The sequence below is a fragment of the Silene latifolia genome, chromosome 6 (assembly GCF_048544455.1).
Source record: "Silene latifolia isolate original U9 population chromosome 6, ASM4854445v1, whole genome shotgun sequence".
Taxonomy (NCBI): Eukaryota; Viridiplantae; Streptophyta; class Magnoliopsida; order Caryophyllales; family Caryophyllaceae; genus Silene; species Silene latifolia.
The window spans coordinates 120,781,784-120,798,945 of record NC_133531.1 but is presented as its reverse complement, the minus strand read 5'-3'; the positions used below and the strand labels follow the sequence as shown (position 1 = coordinate 120,798,945).

Genomic DNA, 17,162 nt, shown 5'->3' with positions numbered 1-17,162 from the left:
ACTCGCCGAACCTAAGGCTAGGTGAAACCCTAGCCGAAAACACTTACAATTAGCAAAGCTGTCCATGGAGCACTTCGTTACCTGTTAACTAATACTTCCTCCATTCAACTTCACTCTACCAATTTACCTTCTGTACACTTTACAAATCATCATTTAATTACAATTTTCTCTCAATACATAAGTGAAAATATATTAATGTGAGATCTTGTTTGATTCGTCTTTACGAGTATAATAAAAATATCTAACTTTTATAATTTTTGCAAGTATGTAATTAACGATATTTACTGCGTAAAATACGCGTTGACAAACATGAAATAGCAAAGTGGTCCGTAACTCTTACATAAAAGAAAAAAGATTATTGTTGCACAAAATTTTATGAAAAAAAAGGTGTATGAGGACGCTATTGTCGCTATACAACAAGATTCATGCGTTTACCTAAATTCATAAATTTACCAAAAAAAGTGTGAATTTTTTTGCCGCAATGTATATCACACTCAAAAATAAACTTTGTCGGTAAGTTAATTGTGGGCTTTCATGGCACCATACAACTTACCAACGACGACATTTCACTAATCAGCGTCGCATGAAAGAAACTGCAACCGATACATTTAAGTATCACACTCACACATAACTTATATCAACGTTCCATTATTTTTGGTTAGTACTCAGATGAAAACTGAAAATGATCAAATCTACAGGACATTTCATACAACTTCTTCCAAACCAAGTAGTACATGAAGCTGAAAGCACCTTGATAAAAACAACTGTGCAGAAGTTGTGACATTACAGTACAAAATCGGTGTAAACAAAAACTGATACTGCAAAGACTCGGTTTCTTTTGTCTGTTAGGGAGTTTGCATGACAATGGAGTCAAACATCTTGCATATCACCACACTTATCTGAGACCGGCCAAAGATAGGCTTCTAGCTCGTTAGCGCTCTTCTCACTTCACTCTCAGTTCCTACAAGCCTGGGATGAGAAGTTCGCATGATGATGGCGTCCAGCATCTCGTATATCACAACGCTTTACATATCTGAGACCGACCAAAGATAGGCTTCTAACTCGGTAGCTTTCTTCTCACTTGTCCTTTTAAAGAGCTGCTTTTCATAACCTACATTGTATAATCAAGTTTTATGAAAAACTGTGTTCAACAACAAATTTTCTGGACAATAAAGCAGAACTTAGGTAAGAAGTCTCACCATTACTACGATTAACTCCATCCCAGTGTCTTCCAGGCTTTATGCCATATCTATTCGGCTCAAAGTCGAGCCCCCTTTTAAGCCAACTGTGACTTGGGATTTCCTGAGGCACGATAAATCCCGACTCTTTCATCTTCTCACTGTCTCCAAAGTCTGGGAGCATCAAGTCTGACTGTTTTTTCTGGAATTTGTTTAAAGCAATGTTAGTTAGTAACAATTTATATACATGTAATGATTTAGTTAGAGGTGTCTTTGTTGTAGAACGTTACCTTTACAAGATGTGCCATTGGATCCCCCCATCTAAGTCTATCCTTCATCATCCTATCCAAATCTGGATCATCTCTGAAAACACAACATTCGCGTCACAGGTTTACTATTAGATTTTAAAAAAATAAACAACATAACAATAATTAATAATTTATGAATATCACCGAAGCCAATTCAGCTATGCTGAAAGCACAAAGGAAATGCTGCCGATATTTGACCCTCCTCCACAGCCATAGGCGAGAAGCATACTGAATAACTGAGGTATTGAGGTAATGTTATTGTAGTTTTGTTGTCTAAGAAAAAATACAGCACAATAACCAGCAATGGATGTTCAATTAGCAGAATGAAGTAGCAACCGTGACTTTTTTACACGTCGTCATATACTCATATATATCATCTCTTATAAAATTCGAAGCCAAATAGAGACGCAAAATATAGCGCTCTATCATGAATTAAAACATTTACCATCAGATATTCTAAAGCATACGCAACAAAGCTTTAAAAATCCATGCTTGCCATACTTTGAATATTTTCTTGTTGTTTTTACTTCAAAATATACTTTTCCGCAAAAGCATCAGCTATTGTGCATCTATATACAGTGAGCATGGACCAGCATTGGAAGTCCAGAAAGGGCTGCATTTACCCAAACTAAGAACTAAAAATAATTTACATGGATTAGAGTTTTTTTTTTATAAACCTAAATTTGAACTACCTGCTTGTAGACAATTAAGCATGATCCGTGCAAAAATCTTGAATTCTATGTTAAGAGTCAATAATTCATAAGAAATATAGGATATACCTGGACCGTGCAAATGGTTTAGCCTTCTCAAGTTCCAGCTCATGCAGCCCTGCTTCAGCTTCACGTTTCTGAGCCAAGCCCTTACCCCATTCCAACTTCTTGTCCACCTAGTCAACAAAAGACAGGTATGTGTAAATATTAATCACCCTGATAAGAAAAAAAAAATCAAATTACGATATAGGTCTAAAATGAAACTCAATGTTGCTCTGGATCAGGGGACAAGGCTATTTTAAAAATAAATAAAAAATTATATGATTCAGGTCTAAAATGTAGCGTGGAAGAGTCATGGAACCTCGACATCCAGAGAAACTGGAAATCCTATAAATGTGAGCAATTTGACTGCAGTGGTTTACTAAAATTAAGAAGTATATACCAGCCTCCCGTGCACAGAATATTATAAACATTAAACATGATATCAAACAACATATCCATCCAACACTCTCAAAAGGAGGCTAATTACTCGAACTCGGCTTCCAGTGACGGAACGAGGTGAGTCTAAGCGCATCGAGCACACCTATCTTGTGACATAATTTCGTGTTTTGGTCTGCAATGAAAGTGTTCAAGTGTTGTGTCATGCCAGAACGAGTTTCTAGTCGACAAGCAAGGCGCATTCAAAGTAAAGTGTTAAAGTAACATAGGAAAAAGAGAGGGAAGGGAGTCAACGAATCAAAAATAACAAAAGATGGGGAGAGCACATAACAGATGAGAGAACATGCAGAAGACTTGCAGAAAGTATGCACACAAATCATGCAAGTAAGAAAGAAGTAGAGAGCGTTGCAAGAGAATGTTTTTGCTCAACAAATTCAGAATCACCCAACTGAACATTTAGCGCAAGATAACATCTCATCGTCTCGTATTGTTACTCTAATGTCGAGAGTCAGAACATTATGCTCCAATGGCAACCTTTCTCAAAAGCATATAATAACAGATGAGCCACAAAATAAATCTGACTACCTTGGGTTTTTCTTGTTTCTTGGTCAACTTTACATATTCATCCTTAGATACACGTTTGCCTGCAATCAAGTGTTTATTGTTGTTAACAAAAAATACATTGAAAAATGATCAAGATTGAGATCTATGCTACAATTGACGTAAACAAGGCCAGAAAGAATAACTAACCCTTGACCCTATATACTGGTTCAGCACCCTGCCCACTAGCAGAAGCATCCATTTCTTTGAATCTGAGACGTTGACGAATTGAAAGATATTAGCAAATCGACTAGATATGATACTTAAGTAATGTTTCTAGGCTGTAAATCCTCTTATCTAGCTCAAGCCAAAACGAATAATGCTGAACAATTACGCAAACATACACTACACCAGTATTCACGGACTTTCAACACACTTTTTGAAAAACCGCGAGGTGGCTATTCCTAGTAAAAGATTATCTAACATTTTAAGGAATGTTACTACTTACTAGAAATCCCAATTCTATCTTAAGGACGAATAAGGCAAGAAAACAATAAGAACAAATATAAAAGCATAATCTACTAATTACATTTACCTCGACCATTCATCCTTCTTTATTTTAGCAATCTCTTCACTGACGTCTTTTCCCGTGATTAAACCTGTTTTTTTCTCCATGGTCTTTTTTCTCGGTGGAGAAAGATCTTCTTTAGAAATATGCCGTGACCTATTATCATGTGTATTAATTGTATCAATTCCCTTCCGGCCTTTCCTTGGAGGCGAAAGATCTTCTGACCCTCTTGAATCACTTGACTTAAAAGGATGCCCTCGTCGGGGAGGGGAAAGGTCATTTGCATCAGAAACCGACCTCTTCCTTGCAATTACAGTTGGAGGAGAGGTCTGACTCCGTCCCTGGCGACGGGGAGGGGATAAGTCACTGTTGTATCCAGCATCTAAAGCATTATTATTGGGCTCAGGTGAGGGTGAATCATAACGTCTGCCATGCTTTCGTGGTGGTGATAAATCCACTATACTGTTTTTCAAGGACTTTGACTTAAGCTGAGGTGATGGAGAACGATTTGCCCTTCGACGTTGTCGTGGTGGTGATAAATCAGAGACATCTCTCCCACCACTAGGCGATGGTGAAAGGGAGTCATTACGTCGCCGACCTTGTCGTGGTGGTGATAAGTCACTATCCCCATTAATAGAATCTGAAGGGTTCCTTCCAGCCTCTGGAGAAGGCGTGTCAAACCTAGCTTTCTTGTTGCGGGGCGGCGAGCTATCAGACCTTGCATTAGCAGAGTCTGAACACTTTGCTGTATCGGCGACCGAAACCCAACCACTACCATCTTCAGAAATTTGATTATGAAAGCCCTTGGCTTTAAGTAGTTCCATCTTCTTCATGAACTTGACATTGATGTCTTCATCAACTTGTGGCTCCCCATCTGGAAAAGAAAAATCAAATGAGCAACATAAATATATATCAGACATAGTCACATACGAAGTACTCCGTACTTCACAGGCCGGAGAAAATAGTCATAAAATCATAAATTCAGTAGATGCTAAAATTTTACCAGGCTCATCTTCCTCCTCCTCCTCAAGGTTGACGGGCTTTTGCCATACCGGATCTTCATCCACAACAAGTACCCCAGTAGCAACAGTTTTGGGCTTCTTTTTCTTTCTTTTTCTCTCCTCATTCTCATTGTTTTCATATTTCTTCAGGTATTCTTTCAATGAAGTAGAACCAGACGCTTTTGTCACCATAGTAAAGATCAAGTGTTGCAATCAAACCTAAGAAAAAAAAGTGTACACACAGAGTCAATGTATTGCTGAAACGAAATACTTAACTGATAGCGTATTCATTGTTACACATGCTAATCAAGATCACAGTTCAGAAGCCAAAACAATGAACACCAAAGTTTGGATCCACTCTAAAGCTCAACTTAACGACCACTAGTTAGCAAACTAGCTAGACAAAAAACAAAAACTGCGTGAAGCCAGTAATACATACTCCCTATGTCCCGGTCATTTGTTTACCTATTCCATTTTGGGGTGCCCGAGTAAATAGTTTACCTTTCTACTTTATGAATGCCTTTGATGGGCAATTTGATCCTCCGCACTCAATTTTCTCAACTTCTCATCTAGTAATTGATCTCCCTCCTCTTTCATTGGTCTTTGTGCCAAAACCAAAGGTAAACAAATGAGTGGGACGGAGGGAGTAACAAATTAACAATGTACACAAACCAGGGGCGGATCCAGGATTTAAGTAAAGGGGTGCCGCATTAAGAAAAAAATTGCGGACAACATTTGTACATTAAATTCTTATATCGTCAATACATAGTAATATAAGTATCCTAAGATAAGTATCCTAAGTTCAATACAATAGAGGCGTAGAAATTACACAGAAACCTTCCTCTTAACAGAATAGGTCCTTATTTTTCTGATTAAACAAGGCTAACAAAGGTAGATGCCAACCACATAAGTATCCTAAGTTCTAAGTTAAAGATGGTACACGGTCGCAACTCGCAAATGACACTCATCTTCATCCAACTCACAATCTTAATGGCAACTATATGTAGTAATTTATAAGCTGCAAGAGCTTGGCGCATTGGACTAATGAATTCATAACTTGAAGAGAACTCAAAATACAAACCAGCCTTCTTTCCTCATGTCACTTAGATCGCGCAAACTAATTCCCCTGAAAAAGCCGTTGGTCGAATAAGAATAACATCATCCTAAGAAAACTTGAGATGATCACAGACGAGTAAATTTGATTGAGGCTGCATCAAATCTCTGAAATTATTCAACATAACCTCACAGCACTAGGCTGCTACTCTAAACTGATGATCACAGACGAGTAAATTTGGTCGAGTAAATTTGAATGTTTGCACGAATTAGTCGGTGGTCGCTATAACTTTCTATGTATTGACGTGTTTAATGACTTCTGACTCCAAAGATATGCTAAGGTATTCTTTTTCATCATCAATCATTCAATATACAATCAAACAATATTAAAATCGAAATTAATTGCTAAGTGAGACTAGTGAGTGATTTAGGGTTTGAGAGAAATGGGATAATTAACCAACTAATCAATCTAAACTAACACAAATTTACAATTACACAAATAGATAAATAAATTAACAAATTAATAAGAACAAATTTGGGATTTAGGTTTTGGGGAACAAATTAATCGAATTAATCAAACTAATAACAGTAGTAAGAACAAATTAATCAAACTAATAAGAACAAATTAATCGAATTAATCAAACAATCAAGAACAAATTAATCGAATTAAACAAACTAATAAGAACAAATACCTAGGCAAGTACTCGAGTAAGCGGCAGACGATAGATGGAGTGGTGGACCGTGGAGTGTGGATGGCCGGAGGTAAGGAGGAGGCCGGCGGTGAGGTGGTAAGTCGACGGCAGGTGGTGGTTGAATTTGGGATGTAAGTTTTGTTTTGTTTTATTTTGTGTACAATGTTTGAATTGTTTGTCTTTCTTCCCCCCATCCATCCAACGCCCCTAAAACACAAACATTATTAACCAAATTTCGGAAATGCGATCATTGTATACAACTTGATAACTTATCATCAGAATAGTGAATACTTATAAGTTATCACGGCCTACGGAATCAAGACTAAAAATCATACAAAACCAAAACAAGGCTACCAAATCCATTGAGGACTTTCGACAAACATGTGAAAGGCAACACTTAACGCATTGCTCAGCTAAATTCACCGAACCCGATACAAATTCAGTTCAAATTTGAATGAATATTAATCAATTACTAATCAAACATCAAATGATAATATAGAAATTACAAGTATAAATAAAATCAAAAAAAAAAAAAAAAAACGGAAAAATTACCAGAAGAGATTTGTGTTAGTAGTTGTGGAAGTAATTAACGCCGAAAAAGCGATAACCGATCAACGAACAAGTGTTGGAGCTGTTGTCGTTTCAAATTAATTTAGAAATCAAATTAGGGATTTTTTTGGAGAGGGGAGCAGCGCCAATGGAGAAGGATCAACACTTGAGAGTCGGGACGTATTACAGTTTACTCCGTCTAATTTTTGCTTGCGATTTTCGAGTTCTATTTTTAATTTCTCTCTTATACAATTATACGGATTATTATATATCTCTATCTATCTATCTTATTAAAGAAAGTTTTTTTCGAGCGATTTTAGAAAATCCAATTTTTGCAAACTATCTAATTACATTAAAATAAATTATAGAATATAAACATTCATCTTACATAACATATAAAACAAAGTTGAGTACTCCTTCGATCCAGATAAACGGTAACTTGCTTTATCGCTTTATCACACTTCACGAGGCATACACGTTTTGCAACGTGAATATCTATAGTTACACATTATTAAAAATTATAAAAATTTGATATTCTTATAACATTCATGACGATAAATCAAACAAGATCTCACATGACTATATTTTGTCTTATAGATTAAGAATAATATCAAAGATTCCCTATGACCCTAAATAGTGCAAAAAAGCAAGTGTTACCATTTGTCTGGATCGGAGGGAGTATAAGAGTAACTCTATATTTTTCCAATAGTTTGCTTCGAAGACAAACTCCCATTAGACATTAATTCATTATTGATGCCATTACAAATACTAAATAGTCAATGATTGTCGTAGTCGTTCTCACACAATGCTTCTTTAACAAACTATTGGACATCTTCTCATTAAAAACCCGAACTTCAGTTTAACCCAAAATAAACCACACTAATACCCTCCTTTTCTCAAAATGCACCAAGTAACTGACTCCCTGTTAGTTAGGTCAACCTTTTCCCAAAAAAAAAAAATCACTAAAAACAATATTACTCCTAATCTCCTTCATCACCGGTATTTACAGAGAACAAATCAATTCAACCCTTTGTAATGAACCTGATTTAGTCAAACTATCCACATCAGCATATGAAGTCCACAAGCTGTAGAAAGTTTGTTACAATAATCAGTTAGTTTGTTAATAAGGGTGTTGACAATTATAAATAGAAGTCAACATCATTTCTACAAATTCATTAATTTTCATAATAACTTCTCTCACTAAATCTCTCTAGATTCTTTGTAGTCATTTAGCTGTAGAATTCGGTTACATTGTAATCTTGCAATTGTAATCATTCTTCAAGCTAATACAAATCAATAATTCCTCAAAATCCTCGCAATTTAGGTTTTAACCCTAAAATTGAATTTCCCCAATTTGATGGTAGTAATGCGGTTATTGGTCAAGAAATGCAATCGATACTTTGAATTGTGTAAAATCCCTAACAATCAGAAAGCAGATTTGGCCTCTTTGTATGTGGTTGGAAAGGCAGAATCTTGGGTTCATAGCTACATGACAGTTAGGGCAAATATTGATTGGAATTATTTTGCTATGGATTTGTGTGTTAGATTCAAAGAAGCAATTGATAGTAATGTTGTTGAGGAATTTAATAAGCTCTCTCAAGTAGGGTCTTTAGAAGACTATCTTGATACTTTTGAACACCTTAAAGGATTGATGTTACAGAGGAAAAGACGGTTACCTGATCAGTATTTCTTGGATAGCTTTGTGGGGGGATTGAAACCTGCAATTAAACCATTTGTTAAGGCATTCAAGCCTGGTTCATTAACTGAAGCAGTGGAGTATGCTAGGTTACAGGAAGAGACGATTTCTGCAACTAAAAATATAAACAAACCATTGCTCAAAAAACCACCCCAAATGAGACCAAATTACACATTTTTTCAGTCTCAATACAGGCCTAGTTCTTCAACATTCCAGAGATATGACAATAAAACCATCCCACCAACCCAGAATTTCCAAAGAAATAATAACAATGTTGTTCCTTTTAGATCAAATACCAGAACTAGACCACCTTTACCTGTTGATGTGGAGGAAAGGAGAAGGAAAAACCTGTGTTTTTATTGTGATGAGCTGTTTACACCAGGTCATAAATATAAGGGTCAAATGTATAAGATTCAAATTGTACCCATAGATAGTGAGGATGATGGAAATGCTTGGTGTGATGATAATTTGATGGAAACTGAGGACAGTGAACCACATGAAGTCTTAGAAGAGAGCTTAGAGGAACAACCCTTAATATCCCTTAATGCCATTTCTGGAAACAACTCATTTCAGACAATGAGGGTGACAGGGAAAGTGAGGTCTCATTCAGTTCATATCTTGGTGGACTCAGGAAGTACACATAACTTCCTGGATGAGGCAGTGGCAAGAAAGTTGGGGTGTAGGCTTGTCAATACTTGTCCATTAGAGGTGAGTGTGGCCAATGGAGATACCATCGTCACCACAAAAATGTGCAAAAAGTTTAACTGGCAGCTTCATGGTGTGGAGTTCCTTGCAGATGTCATGATTGTGCCATTAGGAGGGTGTGAGATGGTGTTGGGTGTGCAATGGTTGGCCTCTCTAGGGCCAGTCAGTTGGGATTTTGACAAATTAAGAATGGAGTTTGTTTATAAAGGAAAAAGGGTGGTGTTGAGAGGGATCACAAGAGGAGAATTACAGTGGGTGTGTGAGAAAAAAATTTCACAAGCATGCAAGGGAGGACAATTATTTGCCTTAGATGTACAATGCAAGTTGGTAGAGGGGCAGAAAGTTGAAGTAGAAAAGCACAACACTCCAGAATGTATTAAGGCAGTCTTGAAAGAATTTTATGATGTGTTTGCTGAACCAGATTATCTACCACCACATAGAGGTTATGATCATAAAATACACCTCACTCCAGGAATACTACCAATTAATGTCAGGCCTTATAGATATCCCATCATTCAAAAAAATGCAATTGAACAAATAACCAAAGAAATGTTGAATAGTAGAGTTGTAAGGCATAGCCAGAGCCCATATTCATCTCCAATGGTCTTGGTAAAGAAAAAATATGGATCTTGGAGACTGTGTGTGGATTATAGAGAGTTAAACAAAAGCACAGTGAAAGATAAGTTTCCAATTCCTGTTATTGATGAGCTTTTGGATGAATTGCATGGGTTTACTATTTTTTCAAAAATAGACCCGAGAGCTGGATTTTGACAGATCAGAATGCACAGTGAGGATGTCCAAAAAATAGCTTTTAGAACTCATGAGGGTCACTATGAATTTCTAGTAATGCCTTTTGGCCTTACTAATGCACCTTCCACTTTTCAAAGTTTGATGAATGAAATCTTTAAACCACACCTGAGGAAATTTATTCTTGTGTTCTTTAATGATATTTTGATATACAATCCATGTGACACCCCGCGATAAAGCGGAAGACATAACTAATAAATTAAAGCGGAATTTGTGATATTTTAAAAACTTTTAAATTACTAGTTAAAGATTAACATGCGGGTGCCAAAAACGAAATGAAACAAATACAATAATAGGCCAAATAAGGTTATTACAACCCAAGTCTAGAAGGCGGGGAAAAGATAACCCACGAATAAACAAATAAAGAGTTTCTAAACTAGAAACTAAGGTCCAAGGGTTTAGTTCTCGCTAACCCACACGTCTTCCCCCACGTAAGAATCTTCACAACCTGTCATTCATGTAAACATGAACGCCACAGTCAGTGGGGAGTAACTCAAGGTCCTCCCAGCCACAATATGTCGAAATGAACACAACAAAGAACTAAAACAGGTAAATCATGTAAGATACTTACAAAGGATGTGAATATCAAGTTTATATGTAAACAATACAATCATATGAGATGGATCAAGATAGATAACATCAGCATAATAAAGATTCGACTAATCATGTGAGACAACTAAATAATATGAAAGACAAGAATACGATCATTCATGCAAAAGCACGCATTTCAAGGAATTACAACATAGATATGAGATTAGAATCCGAATCATGTGAGACAGTTAAGTAAGGGATCAATCAATGCAAAATACACGAATAGAAACCGTAGCCATTACTTGGAAAACCACTTAGCAAACATTGCACGGACGTGGCTAATAATGTCACATTCATACTTATGGCTTGCATCTCACCATAAGAACGGATGGGAACATCAATCCCGGCGATCATATCGCAACTAGGGGGCTTATAGCTCACCCCTAATATCCAATAGGACCAAGACAACAACACAAGGCATAACTCTTACCTTAAAAGACAAATACCAATATCTATAACCAAGCAAGACCTTTACTACTCATATATCAAAATATAATTCCCCTGGTAGGACGACAATGGTACTCCCAAGAGTCGGTCTAGTCTAAATCGCCGACTCTCGGGGCGAAACGGTCCCCGATTCGACATGCGGCGAAAGTCCGCATCCAAGACTCGATCGACGAACGGAAGTCGAGAACCCACAATCGGCGAAATAAAATCCAAAGAGGCGGAAAATATGAGCTAAACCCACAATCGGGAGAACAGTCAGAAAGAGGCGTAAAGACAAGTCAAGCAAAATGTATAGCATAAAGGCATTGTCACCAGAATACGATATGAGGTAACCCGCAATCGGCAGAACAATCCAAAAGGGGCGGGAAAAACATAAATCAACCAACTCCCGGCAGAACGGCACGAGAGCGGCGTAAACCAATACTTGGCAGAACGGCACAAGTGAGGCGTAAAGATATATCAAGCGTGTAAGATAGCATTATGACCTTTTCACAAGAATACGACTCAACCAAATAAATATTTATAATAGATCTTTCATACTTGTATTAAATTAATAAATATCTCATTTCATAATTTAACATGCCGGTTGAATATAACAAGCGATAATGAATAATTTACGTTATATGGAATATACAGGATAAAATGTGACCAATACAAGTGACTCGTTTATGAGCCCAACAAATAAGCCATAAGAAGCCCAGTGAATTAGTCCATTTAGGTCCGACATGTAAAACACAATTAGTCCATCATATAGAGCATATTAAACCCAACAAATAGAACATAACAAACCCAATCATTGAATTATAAGGAATCCAACAAAATAAGTATGTGAAGGAGCGATATTAACTATTTACGTTATAAAATTCGAGACGGGAATTTAAACGATTCACACACACCAAATTTGGCGCCGAATGCACTCATAATATGAGTGCGGCCCAATAACTACAAGTCAAGCCCAACAAATAGGATATGTCAAGCCTAACTAATAGAAAGTAATAAGCCCAATCGAGGAATATGACGAGCCCAAAGGAATAAGTATAATAAGTCCAATTAGGCTAAGGTATATCAACATAAAAGGAAAACAAAGGGAGATGGGAACATAAGGTATCCATGCCCCTACCCGAGTCCACCTCAAAGGCAGCCAGTCCGTGGCCACACACTAGCCCACGGCCAGCCACAACCCACCATCAACAACCCACCTAACCATCCCTGCACGACTGCCCTAAACCGACCATACACAGCCACAAAACCGCCCCAAAACAGCCATTACAGCTGCATAAAAACGAGCCAAACACAGCCCGATTCAAGACAACCTTACACACGAATCTAGGAGTATAAACAAGATGGAATTTCCGAGTAACAACCAAATACGTTCGACATATATAAAACCAGCTCAGAACTGCTCTGAAAGACCACAAATCATTCCATATTTCAGCTCTACAAGTCACACTTTCCACGGCCAAAGAACCGAGAATAACACACTATTCGACTCTAACTTTTAAACGGAATTAAGAGCAAAACTGAGACGGAAACAAACACAACTAGAACGTGAAGAATAATCATCAAATTCATCCTAATAATACTCGAAAATATCGTGAGAGCAGGCCATACAAGACGGGTATACATTATCAACAATTAAAGAATCAAACTTTACGACAAAGGAGTATAAAAACGAGTTGAAGGGATGGAATATCGACTCATTGTCGAGTAACCTATCACCGTTACCTTATAACATCTTTAATAGGCATGATTTCGACGCAAAAATTATACCGAGTTGTCAAGCTTGCACCTAGACACGAAGACGAAGGAAATTAGCGCAAGATTCGAGCCTTAAGAAGGATGCCAGTAGCGAATTTGGACGAAAGTAGAGACCTTTCTTACCTCAAAAGATGAAGAACGAATAGGGGAAGCTAATGGTGTAAGAATTAGGGGATTTGGTTGAGAAATAAGGGAGGAAATGGGGGATGAGGATGACGGAAATGGTGGTTGGTTGTTGCTGTCGTTTTCGCTGTTGACGCTACAGGTAGAGCAAAAAGAAGAAGAAGAAGGAAGGTGGGAGTGGAACACGGTATTACTACATCCACACAATGTATTAGTATTAATAATAATAATATATAATAATAATAATATATAATAATAATAATAGTACATATGATAGTATATATTAATAATAATAATAGTAAAAGAATTATAATACATGTAAAGGAGATATTTAGAGGTAGGGTGTAAGAGGGTAGGTGAATGTGTTGTTGGTTTTTGGTTGGTCCGGACTACAGTAGGTACAAGGTAAATGTGACGGTCTATAGCAGACGGAATAATGTCTCGAGCTTATTTTAACTTGAGACGGAAACTAATATTATCACTGTCACTATTATTAATGTCCGACTAAAAATACGTATACATTTATTCTAATATAATCTACGCCTCAAAAATGTAATTTAATAATACGTATTTTTATGAAAATGAGCTTTTATATAATACGTTTATAAAAATCGTGTTTGAGATAAAATTAATTAAATAGAATAATTCAAAATTATAAAATAAAGTAATCAAACGGTTTAATAAATTTTGGATGTCAAAATGGGAAATTCGCGGTGTTACAGTCCAACCATTTAAACACACATGGAACATGTAAGAATTGCCTTGAGTGTGTTGAGAAGCCACACCTTATATGCAAAAGAGAGTAAATGCACTTTTGGGATGCTTAAGGTAGATTACCTAGGACATGTTATTTCAGCACAAGGGGTTGCTAATGACCCTTCCAAAGTCAAGAGCATGATGGAGTGGCCTGTTAAGAAGCCACACCTTATATGCAAAAGAGAGTAAATGCACTTTTGGGATGCTTAAGGTAGATTACCTAGGACATGTTATTTCAGCACAAGGGGTTGCTAATGACCCTTCCAAAGTCAAGAGCATGATGGAGTGGCCTGTTCCAAAAACTATCAAGGATTTAAGAGATTTTTTGGGATTGACCGGGTATTATAAGAAATTTGTAAGACATTATGGCATAATAAGCAAACCAATGAGCAATTTTTTGAAAAAAAAAAGGTTTTTCATGGACTGAAGAGGCCACTGTGGCATTTTGAGAACCTCAAAACAGCAATGTGTCAAGCTCCAGTCTTGGCACTATCAAATTTTGCAGAAATCTTTGCGGTAGAAACAGATGCCTCTGACTTGGGCATTGGTGTTGTGCTAACTCAGCAAGGTCATCCCATAGCATTCCTTAGCAAGGCCCTTGCAATGAAACACAAGGGTTTATCCACATATGAAAAAGAATTGCTGGCTTTGGTGATGGCAGTAGACAAATGGAGACTATATCTGACTGGGAGGCATTTTATTATTAGGACTGATAATTTCAGTCTAAAGTATTTGTTGGAGCAAAAGATTACAAGCTCATTTCAGGCAAAGTGCTTACCTAAACTGCTGGGACTTGACTATGAAATATTGTGCAGAAAGGGAAAAGAAAATTTAGTGGCAGATGCTCTTTCAAGAGTAACTAGAGGAGAATTGATGAGCATGGTTCTAACTCAGGTCAGATCAGATTTGATGCAAAGGATTCAACAAAGCTGGACACTATCAGACTGTGAGCAAATGATTCAGGCTCTTGCAAATGATCCTTCTGCCCAGAGTAAGTTTAAATGGCAGGACAACCAGTTCACAAGGAAAGGAAAGCTGGTGGTGGGTCCATATGTAGGCCTAAGGCATGAGCTATTAACATGGATGCATGGGTCAGCTGCAGGGGGTCATTCGAGCATTCATGGAACTTACATGCGAGCTTCTGCAGTATTTTATTGGAAAGGTATGTAAAAAGAAATAAGGAACCTAATCAGACAATGCAGGTTTTTCAACAAAATAAGCCTATATTACAAGCCCTTGCTGGGTTACTCCAACCATTACCAATTCCAGATGCAATATGGGTAAATATTTCCATGGATTTTATAGAAGGATTACCCAAATCACAGGGAAAAGACACTATCCTGGTGGTGGTAGACAGACTTAGCAAATATGCTCATTTTTTACTATTGTCTCACCCATTTGATGCAGTTGCTGTTGCCAAGGTTTACCTGGAACAAGTTTTTAGATTACATGGGGTGCCTAAGACCATTACCAGTGACAAGGATAAAGTCTTCTTGAGTAAGTTCTGGCAAGAGCTATTTAGAATGTTGCAAGTGGAGCTGTTACTATCTACGATTTACCACCCACAGACGGATGGGCAAACAGAGGTTGTAAATAAATGTTTGGAGACCTACTTGAGATGTATGACTGGGGAGAGACCTAAAGATTGGGCAGCCTGGATTCCTTTAGCAGAATGGTGGTATAATAACAATTTTCACTCCGCCATTAACACCACTCCATATGAGGTGGTATATGGCCAACCCCCTCACCCGCACATTCCTTTTTTCAGCGGACACAGTCCAGTAGCTACTATGGACAGAAGCCTAAGCTGCAAGGGAAGAGTGTATATCAATGCTGAAATTTCATCTGAAGAGAGCTTAAGACAGAATGAAACATCAAAGTGATAAGCATAGAACTGATAAAGAATTTATCAATGGTGACTGGTTCTTGTGAAGTTGCAACCCTATAGGCAACAGTCCTTAGTTTATAGACCTTATCACAAACTGGCTCCTAAGTATTTTAGCCCATTTCATGTGATAGCTAAGAAAGGAAATGTGGCATATGTGCTGCAACTGCCTACCCATGCTAAAATACATCCAGTGTTTCATGTATCCCAATTAAAAAGACACCATGTCCCTCCTCCTGTTACAGTTTTAGTGCCGACAATTGATGGGAACATGCAAATACAAGCAGAACCTATTGCTGTGTTAGAAAGGAAGATGGTTAAGAAAGGGAACAGGGCAGTAGTATATGTACTCATACACTGGTCCAATGGATCAGTAGCTGATGCCACATGGGAATCCTATGAAGATATGGAGAAAAGGTTTCCTGATTTCAGCTTAAATGGCACTTGAGGACAAGTTTTTGTTAAGGGGAATGAACTGTAATGAACCTGATTTAGTCAAACTATCCAAATAAGGAAATGAAGTCCACAAGCTGTAGAAAGTTTGTTACAATAATCAGTTAGTTTGTTAATAAGGGTATTGACAATTATAAATAGAAGTCAACATTCATTTCTACAAATTCATTAATTTTCATAACAACTTCTCTCACTAAATCTCTCTAGATTCTTTGTAATCATTTAGCTGTAGAATTATGTTACATTGTAATCTTGCAATTATAATCATTCTCAATCTAATACAAATCTTTCGATCTTCATCCGAACTCTTTCTCTGGTTTGAGTTCTAGTGATGGATCTGCCTCGTGGAGCTTTCTTTCCGGATTAATCCCTGAAGATCGTTACACCCTTTACCTTCATTTCCTTCAACCCCCTTTCTCCATCATCACAAGTCTCCTTCAGTCCTTACAGAGAGCAAAACAATAGTTCAATACTCATAAATCTCATCAATTCGATTCAGCTAATTACAAAAAATTGGGATCAATTTCAAGCATCAAACCTTAATTTGACAAATACCCACAGATTTAAAACTAAAAATTCAATCTATACAAAACAAATCAGTACCCAAAAAACCCATTGATTCAATTCAACTAAGTACAACAAATTTGGATTAATTTCAAGCATCAAACTCTAATTTGACAAATACATATATCTAGTTACAATTACAAAAAAAAACAAAAAAAGATAAAGATGCTTAGTTTATTAATCAACTATAATGATTGATAATTAATAGGGTAAGATCGCCAATGGTTAGGGATAGATCAATAAATGGGGGAAACTTAGTCACTGCGGATTTGTCTAAGACCCCTCAGCTCTATCGTGAGGTTATGGTTATGGCCGCCAAAAGTGGATTGACTGGGATTGA

General features: G+C 37.1%; 2 protein-coding genes across 4 annotated transcripts; one reads left to right on the top strand and one right to left on the bottom strand.

Annotated features, from left to right (window-relative positions):
* Window positions 1–590: 590 nt before the first annotated feature.
* On the bottom strand, window positions 591–7,279 carry LOC141587172 (uncharacterized). Of its 3 annotated transcripts, none has more exons than XR_012519715.1 (10): window positions 7,041–7,264; window positions 4,746–4,962; window positions 3,770–4,616; window positions 3,385–3,446; window positions 3,220–3,278; window positions 2,266–2,372; window positions 1,631–1,722; window positions 1,469–1,541; window positions 1,200–1,380; window positions 591–1,111 (listed from the first exon to the last, which is right to left on the bottom strand). XR_012519715.1 is itself a non-coding variant. In XM_074408614.1 (10 exons), exons 3-10 carry the CDS (start codon window positions 4,933–4,935, stop codon window positions 1,026–1,028), a joined length of 1,605 nt encoding a protein of 534 aa, XP_074264715.1. In that variant the 5' UTR covers window positions 4,936–4,962; window positions 6,489–6,695; window positions 7,041–7,279; the 3' UTR covers window positions 591–1,025. The 3 variants fall into 3 exon arrangements, 2 of the variants coding, with proteins under 2 accessions (XP_074264715.1, XP_074264714.1); XM_074408614.1 differs by lacking the exon at window positions 1,631–1,722 and adding an exon at window positions 6,489–6,695 and having other exon boundaries at window positions 7,041–7,279; XM_074408613.1 differs by lacking the exon at window positions 1,631–1,722 and having other exon boundaries at window positions 7,041–7,275.
* A 1,124-nt stretch (window positions 7,280–8,403) lies between these two features.
* LOC141588577 (uncharacterized) lies at window positions 8,404–10,209 on the top strand. Its single transcript, XM_074410010.1, has one exon. It carries the CDS (start codon window positions 8,404–8,406, stop codon window positions 10,207–10,209), a length of 1,806 nt encoding a protein of 601 aa, XP_074266111.1.
* Window positions 10,210–17,162: the final 6,953 nt, after the last annotated feature.